The 26,266-nt window shown below is 40.1% G+C and overlaps 1 protein-coding gene across 4 annotated transcripts in view; it reads left to right on the top strand.

Moving 5' to 3' along the window:
• Positions 1-13,248: 13,248 nt before the first annotated feature.
• The window catches only part of rab6ba (RAB6B, member RAS oncogene family a), a 115,011-nt gene continuing 101,993 nt past the window's right edge, over positions 13,249-26,266 (top strand). For 2 of the 4 annotated variants that reach the window (XM_042339157.1, XM_042339158.1), the window contains exon 1: positions 13,249-13,355. In XM_042339157.1, coding sequence (XP_042195091.1) covers positions 13,286-13,355 — 70 coding nt within the window. In that variant the 5' untranslated portion in view covers positions 13,249-13,285. Of the gene's footprint in view, positions 13,356-13,636; positions 13,684-14,967; positions 15,180-26,266 lie in introns of those variants that run through there. The other 2 variants (XM_042339159.1, XM_007909526.2) reach the window with 2 other exon arrangements.

The following is a 26,266-nucleotide window of genomic DNA, read 5'->3' as shown; positions in this document are numbered from 1 at the left end:
CCTTTTCACATTTTATTCTAATGTGCCAAACCTCCGAACACTTACAGTGAACAAATGTAAAAAAAAGAGCTCTTTGCTGATGATTTTGTACCAAGTAACATTGGAGGGAGGTTTCAGGGGAATAAATATTGACCGGATCACACACACATTACACCAGCAATTCCTTGACCACATTCAGCCGCACTAACATTTCGAAGGAAACATGATGCTGGGCTACATTGCTAAATCAGTTTAGATCTGGAGCCATCATGCTTATGCTATATAGTGCTCTGATCTGGCTTCACCTACAGGACTGCAGTGGTGGATACAGGTTTTGTAACTGGGGGGAGAGGTTGTGGAAATGGGTCATCATAGCTCTTCCACCAGGAAGAGTCCTGTCACTCTCCATGCTGCCTAGATTTAAAACATATTTGTGCGGTTTGATGCTATAGCCTTGAACCTGGTAGAATAATAGTAATAATTCTTACAGTTGATATTGCCTTTCTCATCAGGTGGATGTCTCAAAGCTTTTTACAGGATTTACTTTGACTGTATTTTGTAGACAAACAGCAACAACAGCAACTTGCATTCATATAGCGCCCTTCACATGGGTAGAGTCTCAGAGCACTTAACAGTAGTGTGGCTTGATGTTGAGCCAGAAGAGGAGGGAAGGTGACCAAAGGCACATTTGAAGAGGAAAGTCTTCAGGTGTGAAGTGGGCAAAGAGGGGGCAAGTTAGAAGGATTGAGGCAATGAGTTTCCAGAGATTTGCAAGAGAGTGGCTGAAAGCACAGCCACCAATTGTGGAGGGGACTAGGGACATGCAGAAGATCTGAGCCAACTGAGCAAAGGCTGCGGGTAGAGGAGTGGGATGTGAGAAGACTCCTAAGTGAAATAGGAAACCTACTTGGGGCAGATGAGAAACTAGCAAGAAGTACCACTCAATTTGATTCTGCAATCTGGCTCTTGCTCAGCTCCAGATCTCAATGACTGCCAACTGATATGAAGGAAACATTAACATGATGGTATCAGGCTATTACAGAACAAATTGCAGCACTAAATCAATGAAGCCAGCGAAAGCATTCCTCTCAATCCCTCATTATGAAATACAAAATAACTGTACTTTTCAGAAATAAGAATTTGAATGCTGTATGCAATTGAAAGGTACCATCGGTACTTTAGTTATGTACAGTGGCCAAATCTTGATGCTTAAAATATACACCGTACATTTTCAATCTTTATGTCAAGTTACTCAGCCAAGTTGGCATTTCTGGCTTTGATCTCAGCAGTGGTTACTTTGGTTGAGATGGTCAAACTTTCTTTGTTCACAGTTTGCTAAGGGAATATTGAAAATGACAACTATGCACCACAACCCAATAAACCAGAAATAACAACTGGTAGGTGATGCTTATGCTTATGTAAAATGCTTTTATTTTAGTGGTAAGATTTTCCATTGCTGGTTTGGCACAGGAGTTTACAGCCTTGGTTTCTAATGCTAATTCCCCCCCCCCCCCTTTTTTTTTCCTAGGTTTCAATAGCCATGCAGATCATGCTTCATGATATTGAAGCTGCCTTGTTTTGATTTCAAAGTTATGTCACGTGAAGAGATTTGCTGAGAATGCCTCATTGAAAAATAATGGGTTATTTTCAATTAGTTCCATTTGATGGAAGTCCTCAATTAGCTGTAGTCTGCTACAGGCTATTTTTTAAAGACCTCCAGACATTGCAACATATTACTGGTCTCTTAGTTTCTGCCTACAGTATTCAGTTCAATAGTTCAAAAGTTTAACAAATACGGTTTGGCATGAAATCTACAAATGATCTTATATATAATTATATGGGCAAACTTTGAGAGCTAGGGTGAGGGCTAACCTCAGTTGGGAGGCACTAACAGAATACATCTGTTGAGGATAAATGGACATCCTTCAAATCATTACTACAGCATATGCAGGTCAAGCAATTCAGGTGTGATCTCTCAATAGAATGGATCATGTCATTTCTCTTTTTAGATGCTATTTGACCTCTTGTTCATTTTCAGCACATTTTATTTGTATATCAAATTTCTAGCACTTGCAGATCTTTTTGAAGCGATGTGTGTAAGCAACACTGAACTGATGTGTGCTGTCTTGTTAGACTGAGGATGCCTTAAATAGTTAGTGAAAGAATGGGATTGAACCCAGCCTCTCCTCATTTTAGCATGATGCCACATGCAGATCCATTTCTGCTTCACAGTGGATGCATTATATGCTGGAATTCTTGTTGGATCAATTTCATTTGTGACGTATTTTACTGTTACTCTGAAAGGTGTTAAAAGTATTTTTTTTCCTTTGGGGCGGAAGGATTATTCCACATCTGATGGCACTGTCTGATGCTGTACAGTTCCACAGGCCGCCTCTGGAAATTTTCCAAACAATGATTCTTCATACGTGAGAAAACAAGATTAGTCATAGAATTGCATAGAAAAAATATGGCATGGAAACAACCTATTATTGCTTGGCTAGCCAGTGGCTGTGTTTACAGTCCATACGAGACTCCACCACCCCCTCCTATTCCCCACTCTATTTCCTTCTCCCTCATGTATGCATTGTTTTCTCTTAAACACATTGACATTTTTTGCCTTAACCAAAGAACCTGGCAGTGTATGTATTCTCACCATTCTCTGCATAAAGAAATCCCTTTTAGATCTGCTACTGACTCGTATATTTATGCCCCTCGTTTTGCACTTGACAACAAATGGAAATTTGTCCACCTTTTCAAATGTTTTCATATTCTGGAATAAGTTTATTAGTCCCATCTCAATCATCTTATCTCAAGTGAGAAAAAGTTCTAATCTGTCCAATCTTTCTCGATAGCAGGATTCAACCAGAGTGATTAGATTTGTTTGTTTTTTAAATGCCTATCTATGAATTTTAGGAGCACGTGAAACTGCAGGAGGCAAAAGTCCAACAGCCTTGTTCTGGGAATGAATGAGATTATGTAGGAGATTACATTATTATTGACTCTAATACGATACGGAATAGGAACAAGCGAGGAAAGTTTGAAAGAGCAAACGAAAATAGTAGTACTGATTTAAAAATAGAGTAAGGGGGAAATATCCTAGCGAGCATTATTTTTGAATTTGAAAGTATTGTATTTTGGACACGTGCGGTTATGAACAGGCTGGGAAATACATTGGGCTCCCCTCCCCACAACACACACAGTGCCCCAAGACCACATAGGCAAAGGTGTTACTGGTATGTTCTGATGTTTCTCTGGCATGAGCACAATAATTCTGACCAAATCACTCAGATACTTCAAATACATACCACAAATTATTCCCCTCTTTCATCCTATGAACCTTTGCCCAGCACAGGTTCACAGGATTTACTGTGAAATGGAGTGACTGTGTATTTGTGAGTGAAAGTGGCAGCCAATTTATGCATAGCAATGTACCACAGACAGCCATCAAGTGAACGACCAATTTGTTTTTGGAGGAATTGTTGGCCAGGACCCCAAGCGAAACTCTCTTCTCTTTCTGAATAGTGCATTGGGATCTTTAACGTCCACCTGAACAGGTAGACTTGACCTCGGTTTAATGTTTCATTCGAAAGACACAAAGGAGTCTTCAACGAAGGACTGCATGAAAGTTACAGTGAAGCCAGGCAGCATTGGAAATATATATCACTTTGTTTCACATCATTTCCATGATGTTTTTGAAAACATCATCAACAAAAGTATCCAAACAGGATTTTCTCACACAAATAAATCGAGAACTGTGTCAGTGATTCCCGCTCCCCCCCACCCCCTCAACCCCCCCCCCACCCACCCACCCCCGGAAAGCAACACAAGAGACTGCAGCCAATTGATTTAATCTTATTGTTATTATTGTTATTCCATGGAGACTTCAGTACATAGAATTTGAAGCAGCCAAGTTGAACATGAACGCTGATTCAGAAATGTTAAACTTGAGTGTTTTAGAGGACAAATCAGCACAAGGGCCTGCCTATATATATATATATATATATGTATAATATATATAACATAACTGAACACAATTCTCAATGTTCTCAATTGAGGAGCATTATATTTGTTTTAGGGGCGAGGAGAGACCATTTTAAGGATCTAGCCAGTGACTTGTACAATTTAATTCTCTATGAGTTCCAACATGTTGGTGGCAGCACATTGCCTCGCGTGCTGAAGCCACACACTGAAGGGCAGAGCTTATGTCCTCTCCATGTTGAGACAAGTCTTTAATAACAACCCAAATAAAAGATAATCTTTGTTGGGTCAGCCTGTTTGGTTATTTCCCCCAATCCATCTCAATTTACATTCAGTCCTGTCCAAAACTGCACAAGTATCTATCAGCCATTACATCTGATTTCTAGGGAATGTTTAGCCATAGGACTGCTGCAAGGAGAATCTTTTTTTTATTCTAAAATAGATTTTTTCAAATATCTCTGCAATAGTATACACATTATTTTGTGTTATCACAGTGTTAATGGTCAATCACCATTTCTTCTGGAGTATTTAAACTCCTCAAACAACCATTTAAATGCCTCATTTCGACATGTATTACAAGGAAGCAGACTATTTGTCAATTTCTTCTTTCTCCTCGTACACACCGTGTGGGGATAAATTTGTAGAAGTGCTGTCTTCACTGATTCACAAAGTAGCGCCTGCTCTAGATGGATACCTAGGAAGCTAAAAGAATGAGAATGAGAATGAGCCTTATACTGTTCATAGCATATCTAATGAATTGGCATTTTACTCACATTATTCAAATATGGCTGAATTGGTACCACTCTCGCCTCTGAGTCAGAAGGTTATGGGTTCAAGTCCCACATCTATGATTCTATGATCAGCACTTGGAAGCTATAAGGTCTCTGCTGACACTCCAATACAGTGCTGGTATTCTGCTGCGTTGACAGAGATGCTGTCCTTCAGAAGAGATATTAAAATGAGGTCCCATCTGCCTATGCAGATGGCTGTTAAAGGTCCCAAGGCACTATTTGAAAAGAGAAAGGAGTGTTTCCTGGTGCCCTGGCCAACACAGGTACAGCACTTTACAAGTATAGCCTGTGAAGCACTTTAAGATGTCTTGACGATGTGATAAGGCGCTATATCAAATGCAAACATTGTTGTTATTATTTATTTATATCAATATAAAAGTAGAGGGTGGCCCCGACAGGGGTTGTAATGGGGTATAGATCACATCTTTTACCCTATTTTTCTACTCTAATATTGGTAGGAGATGCTAATTCTTTTTTTAAAAAGTAAGTCAGGGCAACGACACCCTCAACATTTCTTAACATCTTTTTAAAGAAACTGAAAGCTGTACTACATCGTGTCTGGATTCATAGCAAGAATGAGGGAACTGCGTAATCAAACTGATACCAAAATAAGGTGAACATTTATCATTTAAAAACATTGTTATTACAGCCTGCACAACATCCAATGGAAACAGAACTTGTATTAAAGAAAAATAAAGGATTTGAATCTATTGAAAGGATTTGATGGCATGTTCCTTCAAATCTCCAACGTGCCAGCTCCTACATGTTGACAAACCTACAAGGCAAGTGTAGGTAGACAAGTACGTAGGCAAGTGCAAAATAATTTATGGGCTGGCAATGGGCAGTTTTGAACCATTTCACAAACACAAGTACAGTTTCATGACGTCTGCACAATGATGCATGATTTTAGCAAACCCTGCCTCCCAGCAATTTTAAACAAGACAGCTGATGCCCTTTATGTACAAATTTGCTTTGATTCCAAATAGGTGTGGTCTCGTGTTTATCGCCTCAGATTCTCTTCTTTCTCTCCTTAAAGTGCCAACTCTTTCTGTGATACAGTTCCACTTATACTTTCCAATAATAATTTTTAGTACCCTAGCAGACGTGACTTAACTCCACATAGTCCAGGAGGGTACAGCAAAATATTTGGGGCATTGTGATTAGTGGTTAACTTTCAGTGTGTCAGAAATATAAAATGTGGAGTGAAAGTAGTTTTAGGGGTAGCTGAAGGGAACTGACGTGTGACTTCTAAATCCGCAATGACAATAAAAGACTGTATGCTCAAATTTGCAAGAATACCTCTACTAATTAAGTCTTATTTACTCGAATATATTTTCTATTGACTGTAGTATTCGCTCTATAAAATAAGGAATGCAAGATACTATTTTTTAAATAGCTTGCAGTTACATAGCGCCCTTTTGCAGGGTAGCACCTCGAAGCACTTAAATGACTTAAAATGTTCACTCTTCACCTACGCAACACCAAAATTATTTACCAAACTATTTACATATGCAAAAATGTGGATATATAATTTGCTTAGGTCATAAGTGCAAAACTGTTTTCCCTCTCCCCACCGCAGAGTTGTTGATATGTCGAAATGACTCCATGAACGTGAGGGTTAGAATGGGTTCCAAGGATGTTTGTAAATACAGCTGATCAAATAGTCCATGGAACAATACAGTTCCTGTCTTGCTAGGCGCATGAAAATATTATCATGAAAGTACCTGGTGCCTGACAATAGATTGCATATTAGATTAATCCCTTACCTTGACCCTCATTGTCTCACTTTACAGGAATTGGCAGAAATTTCAGATTGACTATCTTCAAGGTTGCAACTGGTTATTTCCGTCAGGAGACTTAAGTAAAATAAAGTACACGACGGTGAAATGTTCATCTTACCAGTAAGAAACAATAGGCCTTTTTAAATGCTTTTGTACTTGAGTGGTTGTGATCTGTATTCAAACAATACAAGATCATTGTACTTGGGATACTTGCAGCTTAAAGAAGATTTTCATCCAACCTGTCTGGTTAGACTTGGGCAAAATTTGCCTACAATAACATTGGATATGATATAAGCTGAAACTGTTAACCCGATGTCTTCCATTTCTGTGTTTATATACTATTATTACTTGCGGAAATAAATGGTTAAAGTTTAGCCCAGTCTAAACTTAAGATTAGAAGTTGATTAACTTAAAATGTTAAATCAATGGAGAACATTATGTCAAGTACTTTTAGATGTTTGAGGTGAGTATTTTTTTTGAGGTGAGTGGAAACTTTGAGTTATTCAAACATTGCACAGATGATATTACAATTAACATCATGAACAGTTTTGTAGTTAATATTGGCATCATACCAATATATGAGTGTATTAAACAAAGGATCCAATTCAGTATTCCTATATCTACAGGAACTTGATAAAAATGTATTTGATAAAACATTTATGTCCACACCTACTTGTAGGATTAATATACGCCCTGTTTTTTTATGCTGTTTTTCTCATTACCAAGATTAGGAAAATTACTGAAATTGTACATCAGTTCCAGTGTTCATATCAACTTTAATCAATATCTTGTGTCATTCATTACATTTTACATCCTAAAAGTGGCACTAAAATGCCACACTTCATGTTTGGAATAACCATGCATCCTTGCACCTCATTTACCTTTTTGTTTTGTTCAGTTGGATGGGTGACACATGTGGAAGCCAATCATCATGCTTGAGCATCCAAACAACACAGAATTCCACATATGCATTGCAGCTAACACGAGGAAATTCCCTATTTGTCTGGAATGGAGTGCAGACTCTCTCCCCAGGATCTGACTATATATATTTGACTATATATTTTGTGGGCGAAACACAGCAGCCAATTGCGCACAGCAGTGGCCCACAAAAAGTCCATGGGTTGAGTGACCAAATTATAATTTTTTTTGAAGGAATTATTACCCCTGGAAAAGCAATCCACCAATCAACTAACAACCAGGTTCCTACTTACTGCTAAGTAAACAGAGACGTAGAGAGTAAGGAAACTTGCCCAACATTTCGCCTTGCCGGGAATAGAACCCAGGTCTCTCGCTTGAGAGGTGAATGCTCCCACATAACTAACATAGCCTACCATAGATCTCAAAAGGGGTTAAATAACTATAAAGGGTTATTTCATATCCATGTTTTGGCTGAGTATAATGCATATAGATCTGGTCACACATCAAACTCTTGTGTTGAACTAGCACCATCTTGTGGAACTTGCATTTATGCATTTCTAATGACGGAATCCTGAGCTGGCAAGAAGGGATCATTTGAGATAAAGATGGGTCCTTTACTGATTTAAATATCATTCTGAGTAACGAGGCATGATTTTCAGTGGAGCCAATTTTGCACAATGCCTATCAATTTCTTACTTTAGAAGGATGACTTACCTTTTTTTAAGGGGGGAGAAGGAATAGAATTGAAGGATTTCCAAATCATAAACAGGATTGATTGAATAAAGGTAGGCCAGTCCTTTGTGTTGAAGCACAATGACCACTGGCAAGGCAACTGGTGAAATGCAGAGTTCCCTTTGCCTTTGTCAATCTTTTAATTCCCCAATCACTTGGAGCATGGTGATTTATTTTCCATTTGTTTAGTACCACTTTGCTACCTGTCCAGCCCAGGCCAAGTGAGCTATTTGTAACACTATTGACAGCTATTTGATTTTTCTTTTAAACCTAATTATAAGTTAAAATGCAAGCGCAACTAGTCATTCAAACATACAACGATAACCCTTGCATTTGATATAGTGCCTTATAATGACTTTGAAACGTCTCAAAGCACTTCACAGAATATACTGCAAAGTGAATTGATTGCATATTCTGTGGGTGAAACACGGCAGCCAATTATGCACAGCAATGTCCCACAAACGGTCGTGAATTTCATGACCAAATTATTATTTTTCTTGAAGGAATTATTACACCTGGAAAAGTGATCCGCCAGTCGACTAACACCTACTTGCTGCTAGGTAAACAGAGGTCTGTTGAGTAAAGGAACGTGCCCAATGTTTTGCTCTGCCCGGAAATTGAATCCAGGTCTCTCGCTTGCAAGGCAAGTGCTCTAACCACTGAGCTGCAGGACTCCACTTAATTCGAAACTTGACTGAAACTGTTGGGAATGAGTTTAGTCAGTTCTGAAGATGAACCTGTGGATATTTCAATTTATTTCTCATTCCGTTTCCCCTTGCATGAGTTTCGTAAATTCATCTTTTGGATTGTATTTTATATAAATGCACCAACTAACTAAGATCCCAAATAGAATCGTAACAGCACAGAAGGGGATAATTTGGCCCATAAGCCTGTATCACCTCTTTGAAAGAGCAAATCAGTTAGTCCCACTCCCCCCGCTCTTTCCAAATAGCTTTGCAATTTTTTTCCTTTTCACACATCTCACTTTTTTCTTGGATTGCACCTGGAACACGCAACAATAATTCCGTACGATGTTCCTTCCTGTTCCCCCCGTGGTTCAGAGTAATTACCCGTTTATTAACCTTCTTGGTGACCTCTTCTAACACTATGCTTGACCCCAGGTAATGGCTGTCAGTGTAAGAACATTCACAGAGCTTCTGAAATCAGTTGCCTGCCATTTGACTCGCAGGGGAATGTTTCACATTGGGAGTAGCGAAAAAACAGAAGTGCGTAAAATCGAGATCCATCACATCATATTGACATGAGCATCCGAACCTTCGAGCAGCGAGACGTGGTTCTTTATTGTGAGACATACTATTGGTGGGAAAGCCCCATTAGGTGCAAAGTGAAGAGGCAGTGGAAATGCTCTGAAATGGTGATGGTGCCTGGTTCCAAAATAATAATAATAATAATATAGTCCCTATAGTGCACAATAAACATAGGTCTAAGGGAAGTGGGATTATATATATATATATATATATGTGTGTGTTAATAAATGATGACAAAGTTATGTACTGTATTTCCAAGGCAGAGAATTATAAAAGTGGCTCTCACTTTATCCTTCCTCGAAACCATCAGGGGGCGTCCCACTCAAATTTGTTCTTTGGTCAAGTCCAGTTCTCTGCAGTAGTTCTTTACCATTAACAATGAATGACATTATGGCTCCCAGGAAAATAAGTTGTAATGAAAAGAAAATACTGAAACGGATCAGAGCAATGCAAAGCACAATTATGTGCAACTATTGTGTGTGGCATATCCATGTTTTTTTTATATGAATGAAACCAAGTATGTACTTAAACCTTTCAATTTAACTCCTTCCCAAACCTGCGTTTAGACCACTAGTGCTATTGCTTATACAGTGTGTGAAAGTGGATCACGTAAGTATTTTGAGTTTCTTACAGTACCTGTAGGAATGTGTGTGTGGGGGGAGAATAGTGATCAGAACTCTCTGCAGTTCAATTAATTCATTTCTATTATCACAACCGATTTTCATCTATTCGGTCAACAGTAATCAAATCAAATAATCAGTTCAGAAAAAAAAAAACCTAAATATTTAGTACGTCGTGTAAACGTTGTGTATTTTTTTATTACATCAGAAAACACCGAACAGTTTTAACGCAGTGTCCTTACATAATAATGAATTGCACAGGAGAGGAGTAAAATCGAGATGATTCTTGATGCTGGAGCTGCACACTGCACTACTACAGGGCATATGCAAAAAGAAATCAATTCGACTCGCTTTTAATCATTGAGGGCTCGTTATTGCAGCCTCGGTGTAATTCGTGTAGAGTTGTCTGCAAATCGCCACAGACAAAAGGAATCGCGGATCAGTCGCAGTCGAATTCACACTCAGGGAAAGGCTGGAGGACAGGTCACGGTGAGCTCAGGGTAGGTCTTAGATGGTCGGTCATTTAATAGAGATTAAGCAAAAACCATTCGATGCTTCTGCGTGTCAGAACCAAGCGAACGCGTTTCTCTGCCTTTCTTTAAAAAAAAAACCTGTGGACCACTTCAAAAATGCGCATTTCTGAAGATGAGATTCACTGGGCGATCGGTTGCCCAAACAGAAGTGATCAAACGGGCGAATCTCAGGGAAGTCGATCGCCGTTTTCCAGCACTTACAGCGCCAACTGCACTCAGGGCACAGCTGGAGAGAGCTCTGGTCCTGCAAAGGAGGAAATGCAGAGATGACTTATTGATCTGTGCAGCCCTTTGCAGCTCGCTTTCCCGGTAGATATTGCATCCCAGGATTACTTGATGCACCAATTCCTCCCTAAAATGTGCGGTGCTCTTATCTGTGCTGCTGTCTTGAGGGGAAAGCCGAGTTTCTGATACTGAATTCAGGGCGTTTCACTAAACACACAACACACACACACAACACACAACACAACGCACAACGCACACACACACGCCTTTTGCACTTAAATAATGCATGTCCAATTATTGCATTCGTCGCAACTATTGATGCTCTAAATCCTCCCAGATAGAGCCGACAGGGGAGGATGCTCTGCCCCCCACAACTAATCAGTTTAGTTTGCAGATCCGCGACATTTAGATAATTCATCTGCTGAGAGCCGTCCTATACCCTGAGCCTCTGAAGCTGGTGCTGTGTGCAATAATACTCTTGGAGCAGGTCTCTGGCAGCTGAGCCCCATCCCGTGGCTTTTATGCTGCATCTTCTGAGCTCCCATTTGCCTTTATCACTGAGAGAGCCACTCCCTGAAACTCCGGCGGCGACAGCACAGATCTCAGGGATTAGGCGCGATGCAGTCTGACCTCCTGGGATTTCACCAAAGGCAAAAACACACAGACATCATTTACCAAAGGAAACGCGCTGCCTCGATACCCAGTGGGTATCAGCAATGGGGAACGAAGGAAATTTGAGTTGGTGGACAGCCCCTGCGGTGCAACACTTGCCCAGGAGCCAAAAGCAACAGTTTAGTGGAGTAACATCAGGACATTGTCTGTGGGCTTCACAGGTCCTTCTTACAATATCTCTGCAATGGATTATCCGTGCAATTAATATATTTAAAATGACACACACACACACATATATATACATACATATATATATATATAGTGTCCCAGACATTTGCGTAATACATTGCGATTGGGGACTGGAGATGGAGGCAATGACCTTCGGGGAGGGTTTGTATGTTGGAGCTAATCGCTGAGGCTGAAGGATCTGTCCATGGTCCTAACTGAACTCTGCTCTTTGCCTGCAAGGCATGGGTACGCGTTAGGTACATTGCTTGGCTGTTGTGGATTTAGCATTTGCATCAGCACACACTTTTTTTTGGGGGGGGGTGGGGGTCTTTCAGTAAATGCCTGAATTGATGGGCGACAGTTAGTTTCAACAAAACGGTCGAGGGATTGAAGGGAACACGTAAAGAGGCATTGGCTTTGGACATCATGATTGGGAGAGGGATTGCTTTTTTCTGGGAGTATATCACAGCACTGAAATGAATCTTTGTCCAAAGTAACTGCAATGCACAGCGCCTACACAAACACCTCTCTCTAAACTACTGTTAGTTGTTTGACCACAAACTAGAAGTACCATACCTCCCCCCCCCCCCCCCCCACACACACACACACGTGAAGTCTTTTTTTAATAGATGCATTCTTTTTGTACTTTAACAAAAAAAATAGCTCACTTTGAACAGTTAACGAGGATCAAGTCCTGTGATTATACGTACAATTCCCCATTCCGGGTCTTTTGCCTTTGGGTTGAATCAGGTACGTGCATCAAAGAGTTGAATTTCGGAATAAAATATAGTCACAAGAGAGATTGGCCTATGGTTTGCTCAACGTTGGCTGCAATGTAAATACAGACGTGTACACTGCAACTGAGCAGGAGCCCCCACCCCGGCATATTTGGGTAAAGCACTCAATATTTTCATGCAAAAGGACCACATCGATGTAAGCGCTTCGAGACGCTAAAGCCCTAATAACCCTTAACCCAGAGCGCCCTTCCCCGGGTGGAAGGGATCTATATAAAGGCAAGTTGTTGCTGTTGCTTTTCGTGTCCTTTGCAGACCATCAGTTTCATGTCGGGACTGAATGGAGGGGCGAAAGGGGGTGGGTGTGCGCGGGTGTTGTGCATGTTATCCATGTATGGACCAGCAATATTTATTTGAGGTCTCGAACTAATTGTGTGTCATTGGGGGAATCGATTGCAAACCAACGGAACGCCGTTTTCGATGGGAATGCATTGATTTCTGGCTCTGCTTTCCGCCCGGGCGGTGTGGCAGGTCTTTAATAAGGTTTGCATTTCTGCATTGCTTCAAAAAAAAACCACACGCACAAACACACCCTCCCCCCACCCTCTCCCCCCCCACCACACACACACACACACACACACCACCCTTTTGCGTAATGCTGGTGGTGGGGTTGGGTTGGGGCGAAGCGCAGGCGCTGAAGTCTTTCAAACGAGGCTCCAAACGTGGCGGAGTCTGGAGTTTGCAATCACTGCAATCCTCTGAGGTTGAAGCAGCGAGGCTTCAGACTTGCTATTTTATACACATCTCACCCCCGACCCCCCCCCCCCCCCCCAAAAAAAAAAAAAAAAAAAAAACCTTAACCGCCCCCCACTGCGCGCCCCCCAATATGTCCGGCGGAGGAGACTTTGGAAATCCTTTAAGAAAATTCAAACTGGTGTTTTTGGGGGAACAAAGCGGTGAGTAAATACATATCTATGTATTATAATAATTATCATCACCAACATGATATCTTGCAGTTTTCTAACAGCATTTATCTACTTGAATAAAAAGTCTGCAACGGATTATAAGGTTTTTTTGGGGTTTGTTTCCCCCCACCCCCCCCCACCCCCCATCCCCCAACCCCTTTCACTCCCCCCTTGTTTTCAAGAGAAATTGTCAGTTTGCAGCCACACATTTATTGGGAAGAAATCAGGGCATCAGTCAGAGTGAGTGAGTGAGTGAGTGAGTGAGTGAGGGACTCACTGCTGTCATCAGCATCCAAACCGGTTGGCAGATTGCAAAGAGGTGATTTTTGCTCAGACACCGACAGAACCGAGTGCAATTGCAAGTCCCATTCGACCGAGCGTTTCTCTCCAGGTTTATTCAGTCACTTGCAACCGATTGTGGTGATCGCGACTATTTTTTTTTTGAGACGTATCCATATATATATATATATTGCATTTTTTTAAAAAAAAAGCCAGAAAAAACATTCGTGTGTGTGTGTGTGTGTGTGTGTGCGTGTGTGTGAGTCTTAAAGGGAGGAGAAGGGGAAAACAATTCTAACGCAGTGTCAGCTGAAGATGGGCTACCAGACTGGCTCCTCCATCAACTGATTGCTTGTGTGTGGGGGGGTTTGTGTGTGAGTGGTGGTGTGTGTATGGTGGTGTGAATGGTGGTGTGTGTGTGAGTGGTGGTGTGTGTGTATGTGGGTGTGTGTGGTGGTGTGTGGGTGTGTGTGTGTGAGTGGTGGTGTGTGTGGTGGTGTGTGTGTGTGTGAGTGGTGGTGTGTGTGGGTGTGTGTGTGGTGGTGTGTGTGTGTGGGTGTGTGTGTGTGGTGGGTGTGTGTGTGAGTGATGGTGTGGGGGGGTGTGTGTGGTGGTGTGTGTGTGTGTGAGTGGAGGTGTGTGTGTGAGTGGTGTGTGTGTGGGTGTGAGTGATGGTGTGTGTGAGTGGTGGTGTGTGTGTGAGTGGTGTGTGTGTGTGAGTGATGGTGTGGGTGTGTGTGTGAGTGGTGGTGTGTGTGTGTGTGTGAGTGGTGGTGGTGTGTGTGGGGTGTGAGTGTGTGTGGGTGTGTAAAAAAAATCTCAATGACCTGACTAAGATTGCTCTGACGCTGCATCCGAAACGAACGAGTCGGATCGCAGTTGAGTTCAATTTGCGCTGTGGGCAAAATGCCACCCCTTGAATTTCCGTAACGCGCAGAAAAGGGCTGTGGACTGAAACTTGTGCGTCTATAATTCCTGTCGCTGGTAACGGCGTTCTGGGCTGATGTTGTGCAGTGAGTGGCACTGAAAATAGCCCTATGCATTGCTCCTGATTTTTTTTCCCCCCCTTCCTTCTCTCTCTCTCTCTCTCTCTGTCTGTCTCTCTGGCATTGACTTGTATACTGCAAATGTTATTTTTTTTTTGTGTGTGTGTGTGTGTGACCAGGAATTTCCAGACACGATGAGCGCAGTGGTTATTTAGAAAGGGCAAATTGTTCCTTTCTCTGCTGTGCTGCTGTGTTGTTCAATGCCTGTCTGGTGTGGCAAATTGCTGCTGTGTGTGTGTGTGTGTGTGTGTGTGTGTTTTTTTTGCTTCCACACACACTTGTCCACGATTTGCCTGGAGAAACTGCACAGTATCAGCAGGGGAACAGGATACAGAGCGCTTCCACAAGGCGAGTCAGTCAATAATTCAGAAGGGACTGTGGGGAGCACTGACCAGGGATCACTGCACTAGGCTTTGATGGATAAGCGATGGGGTCCTGCACAGGGCTTCAATGAGATTTGATTGACAGTGCCCTGAGCAAATGTGCAAAGGTACAGTCCTGACCTTTAGCAAAGACTTATTCAGCCATTTTACCAGGTTGTGATAAATGTGTCTGTTGGCATTTGATTGACTGTGATTATGTATTTTTCTTTTATAAAAAAAAACACAACTCGCATCTCATTATTGCTTCAAGGATATGATTGTAGAATGACTCACAGCAACTTTAGGAGCACCTTTTATAAGTAAACCAATTATCCAGAGCAGGGTTAAGTGCTTAATGGAGGATTCTTTAGATGGGAAGCATAACATATATCAAGGCAAAAATTGTTTTGGGCACTTGGCCAAATTCAATGGAAAATATCCCAGATCTCTTGTATACTTATCTCAGCACTATAGATAGAAACATACTTGTTAATGATATACATCGGTATGTACGTTTGTTTCCTCCTTTTGGTGTTTTCAGTATCTCATTCCAGTCTAGAATTAAAAGGGCCATTGCAGCAACAGTTGTTGAATCTAATACATTGGGAAGACATCTCAAAGAGCTTCACAGGATATATTGTAAAGGGTAGTAAATTTGTAGGTGAATACAACAGCTGGTTTGGTCACAGCAATACCCCCCAAACAACCAGGAAGTGAACAACCAATTTTATCTGGGGAATTGTTGGCCAGGACACCAGGAGAACCACCCTTCTCTTTTGGAATTGTAGCAGGGGACCATTGGCGCCCACTTCAACAGAAAGATGAGATCTCTGTTTAATGTGTCAAACGAAGGACGGCACTTCCAACAATTGAGCACCCCCCCCCCCCCCCTCACCCACCCCCCACTGCATTGGAATCTCAGCATAGACTATATGAGTTTAAATTCCCAATGTGTGGCTTGAACGCAGAACCTTCTGACTCCGAGAACAAAATGCTATTATTGAGTCAGGCACCGAAAGAGAGAGATGAGCGTGGCAGAGGGTGAAAATATTTGTGGGGGGGGAGCTGAGTAAAACTCAGTTAAAGGATCTGTCCCCTTCAAGACCGGTGAGCAGTTGGCTTGACTGAGAAGTAAAAATATTAGGGGACATCGTGGAAGCAAAGGAGATTAGAGTATGTGGGCCATTAAATCTTGTGTGTTGGAGGGAGCCCAATGGGCCAAATGTCCTCCTCCTGTTCTCTATTTCCTACCCATCTTCCTCATTTCCCTGCTGTAGAAGTTTCTCAACTCATCTTGAAACCTCTGAAACATAGGTTTGGCTGAGTTCAGGAATACATTGAGAGGGAAGGACATTGGGAGAGGAGGGAGGAAAAGATCTATGATTCTAATAACATAAACTGTTATACCAATGTGTTGTGCTTTCAGTTGGACTGTGCATATTAATGAAACTATTAGTTATCATATCAAGAAGGTTTTTCTTTATAATATATTTTGTGAAGTGCTTTGAGATGCCATGAAGATGTGAAAAGGCACCATATCAAATACAAGGATTATTATAAATAATAAAATATTACCTGGATATATTTCTGTGTGGCTCTGAAAATGGGTTCAAAAGATGGGTGTGTGAATGAGTAAACATTTACTGTTTAATGAGTAACAATTTACTTTGAAGATGTTTATATATAGCCTCAAAGTAAATTGTCCTTACTTTAATTATTTCCATACTCTGTTTCAAACATGCATGGTCTCAATAGAATTGGTAATGTGTCACAAAGGTCATAGAGAACGTGTTTACAGTAACTTAATGACCACTGTGCTCAGTTATCTGTTTGAATGATAGCTCCAATCTAATCATTTATATAGTACCAGGTTTGTTCAGATCTTCATAGAATAACCAAATTAAATGGTAAGGCTTTGGGTTTGCGGGAATTGGGTTTAAGGCATTTAGTTTAGCCAATATAATAAGATGTGTGGGTTGTAGCAATGGAGATACAGTTTTTAGGCTCCCATTATGGACAGATTGTGGATCAGTGCTATAGAAAATCTAATTTTCCAATTTTTTGCTTTTGAATTATTGTATGTACTTGTTATGTCTCTGTCCTTCTTGAATCTAGGAATTTTGTAACCAGTCCACTAAAATTAGCTTATGCTGGATGTCTGCTTTGCTACTGTCAAATGTGACTGATTTCTCATGATTTGTGTTTGATGTTGGATGGCGTATCCTTTGTGACCTTCCCGTTTTTTTTAAATTGAAGCAGAAGTCAACTTGAATCTTGTTATCTACTGTTTAATCCTATTTTCAACTCCTTTCGGATCTGTTCAGGAATGAATTTCTTCATTGAGAGTATTCTGACTAGTAAAGCAATTCCTTTGGGTGCCATTGCTGCAGTTGACCTGGAAGTACTTGTTGCTGACACAGAGCAACAAAACTGAAAAGTTGTCCATTCACCAGGGTAAATGATCCTCACTTTAATGATTAGAATCCCCAACCCTCCCTTCCATAATTTAAGCAATAATTACAATCTCATAGTCATTGAAGTAATTCTATATCAGTTTGTCATCTCGAGGTTTGAGCTTTTTTTACTTATAGTAACCGATGTTCTTTCATGACTGTTGTAATATGTGGGTTTCTAAGATTTGATTTGACTATCTAATCAGTATCAATTTGTCTATCAGTCTGATCAATTTGATTGTCTAATGTGTGTCAGTTTGGTTAGTGGTAGCACTCTTGCGACTGGGTCAGAAAGTTGAGGGTTCAAGCTCCCCACATTGGGATTTGGAGTTGTGTACCTAAGCTGACATCCAATGTAGTGCTCAGGGTGTGGAGGTGTTGGAGGTAACGCACAACAAATGAGATGTTAAACCAAGGTCCTGTTTGCCTGTTCAGGTGGGCTACAAAAATCTGTAATTGTGTGTAATTGTGCTGCCTCGTTTTCCTAGAAATACAGTCACTCCATTTAACAGTAATTCCTGTGAAGCACTTTGAGGTGACCTTCCAAGGTGCTAAGGTGCTATACCAAAGGCAAGGAATATTATTATTATTACCTGGACATAATATAAAATATTATTGATATTTTGGTTATACTTGTAGCTCCAGATGTAGCTGCATTAATGGCAGATGGCAAGATCAGAGAACAATTTCACAATAGGTTAGTTTTGCAAGTTAGAGTAACACATAATGTTAATATTTCAGCCTTAGTTATGGTTACTCAATGATATTTAGACTGCAAATGCAGTGAATAGAATGTTATGGTTCTCCTCTCCCTTGGACCTAGTTGATGGCTGGTTCTATTGGTCATCCCTACATAGATTACCACAGGCATAATGTTTAACATTTTCCTCTGTGCATCTCTTTGGATGTGTTCCAGTCCCACAAATATTCATGATGGATTGATGTTGGGTCTGTAGAGTTATGATAACACTGCAGTTTCCTAGTATTGCAGAACATTCATTGTCATTAGCTTCTATTGAACCTCAAATGCAGAGGCAAACATCTATACATAGGTATCCTACTTCCACTGCCCCTTGGATAAGAATTGAGCTGACAATGAAATTGAACTTTCAATATAGTGAAACCATTTAAAATAAATTTAAAGTCAGATGTTCTTTGTTCTTTATGGCAGCAGGTAAACCACCAAGAATCAGATGATGAGAAAATCAAAGTGAGGTTATCAAAAGATCACCATAACCAAAGTACAGAATGAACTGTAAAGAACAAAACTAGAATCAATTTAAGCAAACCCATAATTTAAAGCTATGAATATTTTCTTCAGTGCAACGTTGAGCTATAACACGCATATTTCTGAGGAGAAAATGTTGGCCGTAGTTTTGAATGGTTCCTTAAAATCTTTTGTGCACAGAATGCTTGTTGCTGTTTGTGCACCAGTTGCTTATTGCCATTAAGTCATTCACATCCAAAGCATAAGAATTTTGACTTTGATGCTGCATTTTTCAGATTTTTGTTGGATGTATGTCAGTCATTCGTGTGATGTAAGTCAGTCATTTGTGCCAATATTTTAGTTTAATGCATATCAGTGCTGAAGCAGCTGACCCAGTTGAATAAGTGACAAAGTTGACGAAAGTAGTATTAGATGCTTAGTTGATAACTGCTCTCCAAACATTGTTTGGTATATTCTATATTCTTGCCTTTACTTACTGATTAAATAAATAATTTTCCTTTGATTTGTTTGGAAGAAGGGAACAAGCTCATCTGCACTGCTCGGTAATACTGATAAAAAATGCAGAACAGAGAAAGTGAGACTGGGTGATTCACTCAGGTTGGGAACTCTCATTGAATTCAATTTAAGAAACAGTGTGGAAGCAATTAGGGTTAGGGGTAGCTCCAGTCTACAATTCCATATTCCAGCAAGAGTCAGCACGTTCAGTAGAGAATGGGGGAGAAAATTGACAAAAATCCCCTCATGGCTTGGTGGTTCAGTGGATTTGCCTCTAGGACTCGTTGTGCCCTTGAATATTTCTTCACCAGCTCTGAGGGGGGAACATAAAATGAAATTGGGCTGAAAGTGCCATTAATGTTTAATACTGACAGAAGGCAAGTGAAATGGAAACTGATTCAAATTTGTGGCCCTGGTGTTCCTCACCTTCATGAACATGTGAATGTGCAAACACATATGCAAACACACACACGTAAGGCAGGCACATGTACAGCCACACGCATAGGCAAAAACCTGAAAAGTAACAACACAGTGCAGATAACTTCTTTTAAAAAGTCAAGGGGGAGGAAAAACTTTGCTAAACAAAATGTTCCTTAAATATTTTGTTGCAGTGATCAGTCTCAATTTGCTATGTTTGTCCTGTTTAGCTTTGCCCTTTGCTCCAGATTCTCTGAATGACAGGAAGTGAGAAGAGAAGGATCAAGGTCAGCACCATAAGAAACAAATGGTACATTCTGAAGTCAACCTCTGCTGCAAATGTTAAATGAACCGACAGCAATAGTACAATAATTATTCCGTAGGTAGGCTTCATTAGCTCATACGTGCATAAGAGAAAAATTTAATTAGTGGAGACTGGAGTTTAAATCGGAAAATCTTATCATTCTATCCCGGTGGAAAGGTGCTGATTCAGTTGTCGTAACCACTTTTCCTGTTCGTTCATTCAAATCACCCTGATTATCATGGATTACAGTTGCAACAGTGGGTGGAAAGAACAGATTACCATGATTATTCTGAGTTTTACATCAGAAAGTCTGTTAATGTTCAGCTGTCGTTGTTGGTGATAGCTCTGGTGGAATTGTATGAATGGTGTTGATAGTTGAGCTGAAGGAATACTCTGAATGTTTTTTTTCTTCTGATTATTGAAGTGAGATTTTTTCCTTGTGCACTGTAATGACACCGATGATGTGTGCTTGTAATGGGAAAATACAATTACAAATGTGCACTGCTAAAGTGGCAACACTCAATGCCAGAAAACTAATGCAACCCGATGCCCTCATTAACTAGAGAGTTTTTCGAACCATATTAACAGCAAGAAATTGTTTTGTTATGATGTCATAGATTAGTGGATTGATAGCTTTCTGATTTTGACTTCGCAAAAGTTCAGGGCTCACTGCTGAGTGCTTTTTCAACTGGTAACAGTTTTCTGAGAGGACGCTGTGAGATATACTTCCTGTATAGTATACAATGTGAAGCACTTTGAGACATCTTCCTGATTTGAAAAGTGCTATAGCAAATATAAGGATTATTATTGCTTGCTTAAAGAGATTGCGTTGGTATTTGGTATCGTGGTCCAATTCCTGTGTTTTCACAGATTTCTGAACAGAGGAGCTGAACATATCATGAACAATGATGCTGCATTTATTTACTTTAACTCCAGAAGCATTTGACTTGCTTTTTCCCTTTTCTGTAGGGTAAGGTTTCTTGCTTCTTGATCTTTGCTCAAATGCAAGGATTATTTAAGTGTACTTGCAAACCTTGGGGTGTTGGGAGGTAGATGTGAAACTTGTATGTGCTAACTGGAATCTTCCCATGTTGGAATTCATGATTGAAATAATGAAAGCATCACCACATCACCTGTAATAGTTTGGATACCCTGCCCCATAATGGCCATATCAAGGGCCTGTGAGTTTGCTGCCAATCCATTTGAAATTAATCTTGACCTGTAGAGGGATGTTTCAGTCTCCATGTCATTCTTCATGTTGGATATGACACAATTTCCTCACCCTCCGCTTTTCTTATATTATGTTAATGAGTGGGTGGGTGTAATTACAAGCAAATTATCTGAGTGATGCTTTCAGGTGACATTGTTAATAGCAAGAGCAATCCTTAAATTAATGCTTATGAGACATTACCAGTCATAGTAACTCAAAGTCGTCTGTTAAGTCAGTGGCTGTTAAATAATGAGAGAATGGAAGCAATAAGCCCACAAGCCTCCCATGGACTTCAGGACATAAAGGCTGCTACTTAATTGGTTAAGAAAGATGCACAGCATCTGGGATGAGGAGACTTTATTGCTACCAAAAACCCAGACTCAAATGATTTTCCTGTAATCTCTTCCATCTGACCATTACTTTATATTGTTTGAGTAACAATAAAAAATAGTCAGATCTGTTGTTGCATGTGATCCTTGCTGTGGAAGATACAAGTTTTGGTCATTTGTTTACACTCACAAATGTTTGCAATTCTAGTCTAAAATCAGAATTTACCCACTTTTGATGGCCAGCTAATTCACATAGGATCTGCTGGAATCCATCTCAATATAGTTATACATTTATTGGACATCAGCTAACAGCTTAATGATGAATTTAAATGTCCTTAATGGTATCTGAGGGTAGAACGAAAGGTGAACCCTCTCTTTTTCTCATCCCTTTTCAAACTGAGCAAACAGACTAGAAGAGGAAATGTGCCTAAACAATGTACTGAAATCAGCACTCTGAATTGTTGCATTCACAATTCACTGCATACTTAGTTACTAAGTTACTTGATAAGAAAAAAAACTTGTACTAATTACTTTTCCTCTTTAACATATCACATGGCACATGTTGATTTAAAAAAAAGTTCTGTGAATGAATGGTGAAGCACTTGAGTAGATAATGTTTACCATGTTCTCACAGGAAGGATTGTTCTCATTGGCTTTACTAATTGATCCTCAGGGAATCTTGTTGGTTACTTGAAGCTGATTTCTTGCTTCTCATGTTCACGTCTGCAGTGAACAGCGCCTTCTGGCCGGCCTGCATTATACATGTATGCATGTATGATGCATGGTGGGGTGGGTGAGGGAATTGTGCTGCCCATAACATGAGCTATGCCCTTAGCTGAGAGCTATTAGCAAGACCCCCAGTTGTGAAGATGCTTCCTCACAGCATTCATGAACTGAAGCACAAAATGTGCTGACCAGTGGAGTGGAATAACTGAAATGTTATGCAGGATAAGTTTATTAAAGTTTAAGTATGCATTGGAGTGAATACTGGTGGAGTAGCGAACTGGCGGAGTATATACACAAAATACACAGACATTACATTTTATATCTTGCGAAGTGCTTTGAGACGTCCTTTCGACATGAAAGGCGCTAAACCAAATGTAAGGATTATTATTATTGGTTTTCTTCAGCATGTCCTTTGTTGGAAATGGGAGCAGGTTAAGCCACAGAGCTATAAACCAAGTACTTTCGTTAGTTCCAGATTTTATATTTCAGAAATTGCTAATAACATTCAGAAAATGATGTAGGGTTTTGTGGATGGAATTGATGTGGAATCGAATTAAGCAGCCATTTTAGTACTAGTCTTATCACGATCAATATCCTACTGACCAATCAGTTATCTGAAGGAAGCTTGTATATCTTTGATCTGTTGTCTGTTTGAAGGAACATAATCTTCACAGGGGCTCTGTATCCAATGCAATATAGTAGTAATGAAAACAACACACGATTGTATCAGCTTATTTTCTTCCCTGGTATTGGAGACTGTAGCTCTTTAAAATATGCTGTTTTGCTCTCCTAAAGGGTCAATATTTAAATCACCTGCCTCTGTGAAATTGATTCACACAGACCTTGAAGCTTCTCAATTCTTATTCCTGTTCTGTTTTTACTGATCTCTACCATGGCAATATTTGGGATGCTATAATTGGCCTTGGATCTCTCAGTTAAGAAGAGGAACAACCTGGGGGTTTGCTCCCATTCTTTGCCATCCAGTGAACTCTACTGGAAAGTAGGCTTGTGGTAGATGTGGAGGGAGGTTAGGATTGAGTCTTGTTGCATTGCCTCTTTATGGTGATCCAGCCTCCCACTCTCATTGGGCTCACAGGTGAAGAATGGTCACTTGGCTGAAGTACAGGAGGGTTTACAACACCCATGAAAACATAGCCAAAGATGAAATGCTCTCATGATAGTAGGGGAGAGAAAATGGTCCCCAAAAAAGCTATTGTTTTACAAATTGCAATCAATATGGTCAAATTCTCTGAGCTTGAATTTGTAATCTTTAAATTAAGGAACAAATCGAGTGTCAGTCAGTTTGAATATACAGAGTAGTACAGTAACTTTTCTGCAATGATTTTAAAACATTTTGTAATCTCCATTTTTTTTATTGTGTATTTTTGTACAATTTCAATATGTGAAGCTATGTTTTGAAGTCAGTGGTGATGGATCAAAAATAAGATTGCATGGACCCAGAGCAATACAAAAAGTCTAATACAACAACAACTTGTATTTATATAGAGCCCATCACGCAGGATAGCATCCCAGAAACAAAATGTCTAATGTAACAAAGCAGTAAGCTGCAGATACGGCCAATTTCCAGTTTCACATTACCTGGGAGAGCCCAAAATAACTTGTCCTATATTGGCGTTGTGACATTTCTGAGAGTGTTAGAATGGATAATTCTATTTGTAATTCATCTCTATGCACCAAGTTGTGAACAACAGGTTTTTAAATGAGATCAACTCAGCTTGGTGTTGGTAATTGTGTTTGTGAATTAAATAAATTACAATTTTGATAAAGGATTTTGAATATAAAAAATGCAAGGATCTTCAGCTGCTGGCTTTGTGTCCTGCTGCGCTGCTACTGATGACCCCAGTTTGTGGTGGCTCTTAAAGCCCACTTATTGAGGCTACTCTATAGGACACGCTTTGGTTATTCAAGTGTGGCCAATTTGGCACTTTATGGACAGTGCAGACTTCGCTCAGCTGGGGCTACAGCACTGTTTAATTATAGATTAGATGTGCTTAAATTGCTGTAAAATAATAGCTAGGCAAAGAGCTGAGGCTTAGAACAGTTAATTTGTGTGTGGCAGATTTTGTTTTGCGGTCCCTGGGGTTTACATTTTTTTTGTTAAAGTTTCCACAGTTACTAAAATTGAAATGCCATTACATAAAATAGATCAGGGTGAAAGCCAATTGAAAAACAGCAGGGCGAAATCTTGGGCAAGTTTCCTTACTCCACACGCCTGACAATAATCCTTCAAGAAAAAAACCCAATAATAATTTGGTCACTCAATCAACAACTGTTTGTGGGACACTGCTGTGCGCAAATGGCTGCCGCGTTTCGCCCACAAAATATACAGTCAATTCACTTTACAGTATATTCTGTGAAGCGCTTTGAGATGTTTAGAAGCCATGAAATGTGCCATATCAAATGCAAGGATGATTATTATTATTGTTATTAAAATGCAACTAGATCCAAATTTTTAATCTGTTTGTGATTTGAATGCCCTTTTTTTTAATTGAGAAAAGATGATGTGTGAAGGTACATTTCTAAGTGCAATGCAGTGCAGTTTTCTACTGCTAACTGCCATGGTGGGTAGTGTCAGATGTCTGGCATTTGTAACTGGCAACGCAGTAAAAAAAGGTAAATGGTTAAACATGAGTCAGAACTCTAGAGGGACCATGGTTGATTCACACAAGCCACTGAATTTCCAGTGTTGTCATGTCATCATGGAATGCACTTGCCTGAAAGGGTGGTGGAAGTAGATTTGATAAAAGCTTACAAAAGGGAATTGGATAGGTACTTAAAAAGGAAACATTTGCAGGGCTATGGGTTAAGAGTGGAGGAGTGGGACTAGTTCGTAGCTCTTTCAAAAAGCTGGCACAAACACGATGGGCTGAATGGCCTCCTTCTGCACTGTAAGATTCTGTGATTCTATGTGGGAGTGCCCAGTTGTGGTGAGGTACACTCTCAGCAGATGGGCAACAACATTATAGGCAGAGGCTTCAGAGTAGGAAGGGTGCTGTTCGGTGATTGAAGTAAAGGTGGAATTTGTGCTGAAATTCATTGAGTTTTGCTTTGGATGATCCAAAGGTCGACGTTTAGTGTTTGGTATTAAGCACTCTTGAGATATTACCGCACATGAAGGGTGCTTTATATTGTGACTGAAATAGCTTTTATTACAGTGATGTAGGGAGAGTATTGGGAAAGGAAAAGCGATAAAACAGTAAGAAAAGGAAGAGAACCTGAAAATAGGAGAAGTTGTTAATGGCAAAAAACAATGACACAAGAAATGCATGAAAAGTAATCAAGGAGCTGAAAGAAAAGAAAAAGACAAAGCAAAACATGGACTGGATAATCCCTTGACATTATAGTGCCCAGAACTGTATACAGTATTCAATATGCAGTCTGACCATAGGACTGTACAGCCTGAGAATGATGTAAACTCAACTGTTTGTTGGACACTGCTTTGTGCAATTAGCTGCCTCGTTTTGCCCACAAAATTAATAGTCGGTCCACTTTACAATATATCCAGTGAAGCGCTTTGAAACGCCTGAACAACATGATAAGGTGCTGTATCAAATCAAGGATTATTATTTAGCAATATAGCATCCTGTTTGCCTTGTTTATTCCAGCAAAGGGATCGTGTCTCAAGGACAAACCTTGAAAGGTTGTTTCTGATACCAGAAGTGACATGGTATTGTGCTTTTTTTTTTTAAAAAAAACCTACAATACTACAAATTATTGCCTTTGTTCGCCTCTGTGTCTGTTTTCGCCTCAGTGTGGAACATAGGGATTGGCGCCTGACAGATTCGACATAAGGTTTGTTTTGAGTTCATGGTGGGATTCAGTAAATAAATACCATTTCACTACAACACAGGACATTGTGTAAGTGTTTTAAGAAGTTGACAGATTATTTTGCAGTCCAGCCTTCAATCAAGTAAGTTGCCAACCTTTTTTTATGAATAGTTTTCAGAAAACTGTTTTTGTAGAGCATATGTAATAATAGGTTATGGTCGGTTGACCATACTTTGTAAACCAAATCCCTCGCCTCAACCCCCC

Source organism: Callorhinchus milii, unplaced genomic scaffold (assembly GCF_018977255.1).
Source record: "Callorhinchus milii isolate IMCB2004 unplaced genomic scaffold, IMCB_Cmil_1.0 Scaffold11, whole genome shotgun sequence".
NCBI classification, from domain to species: domain Eukaryota; kingdom Metazoa; phylum Chordata; class Chondrichthyes; order Chimaeriformes; family Callorhinchidae; genus Callorhinchus; species Callorhinchus milii.
Note: the sequence above shows the minus strand (reverse complement) of the source record. Positions and strands in the feature narration are given on the sequence as shown.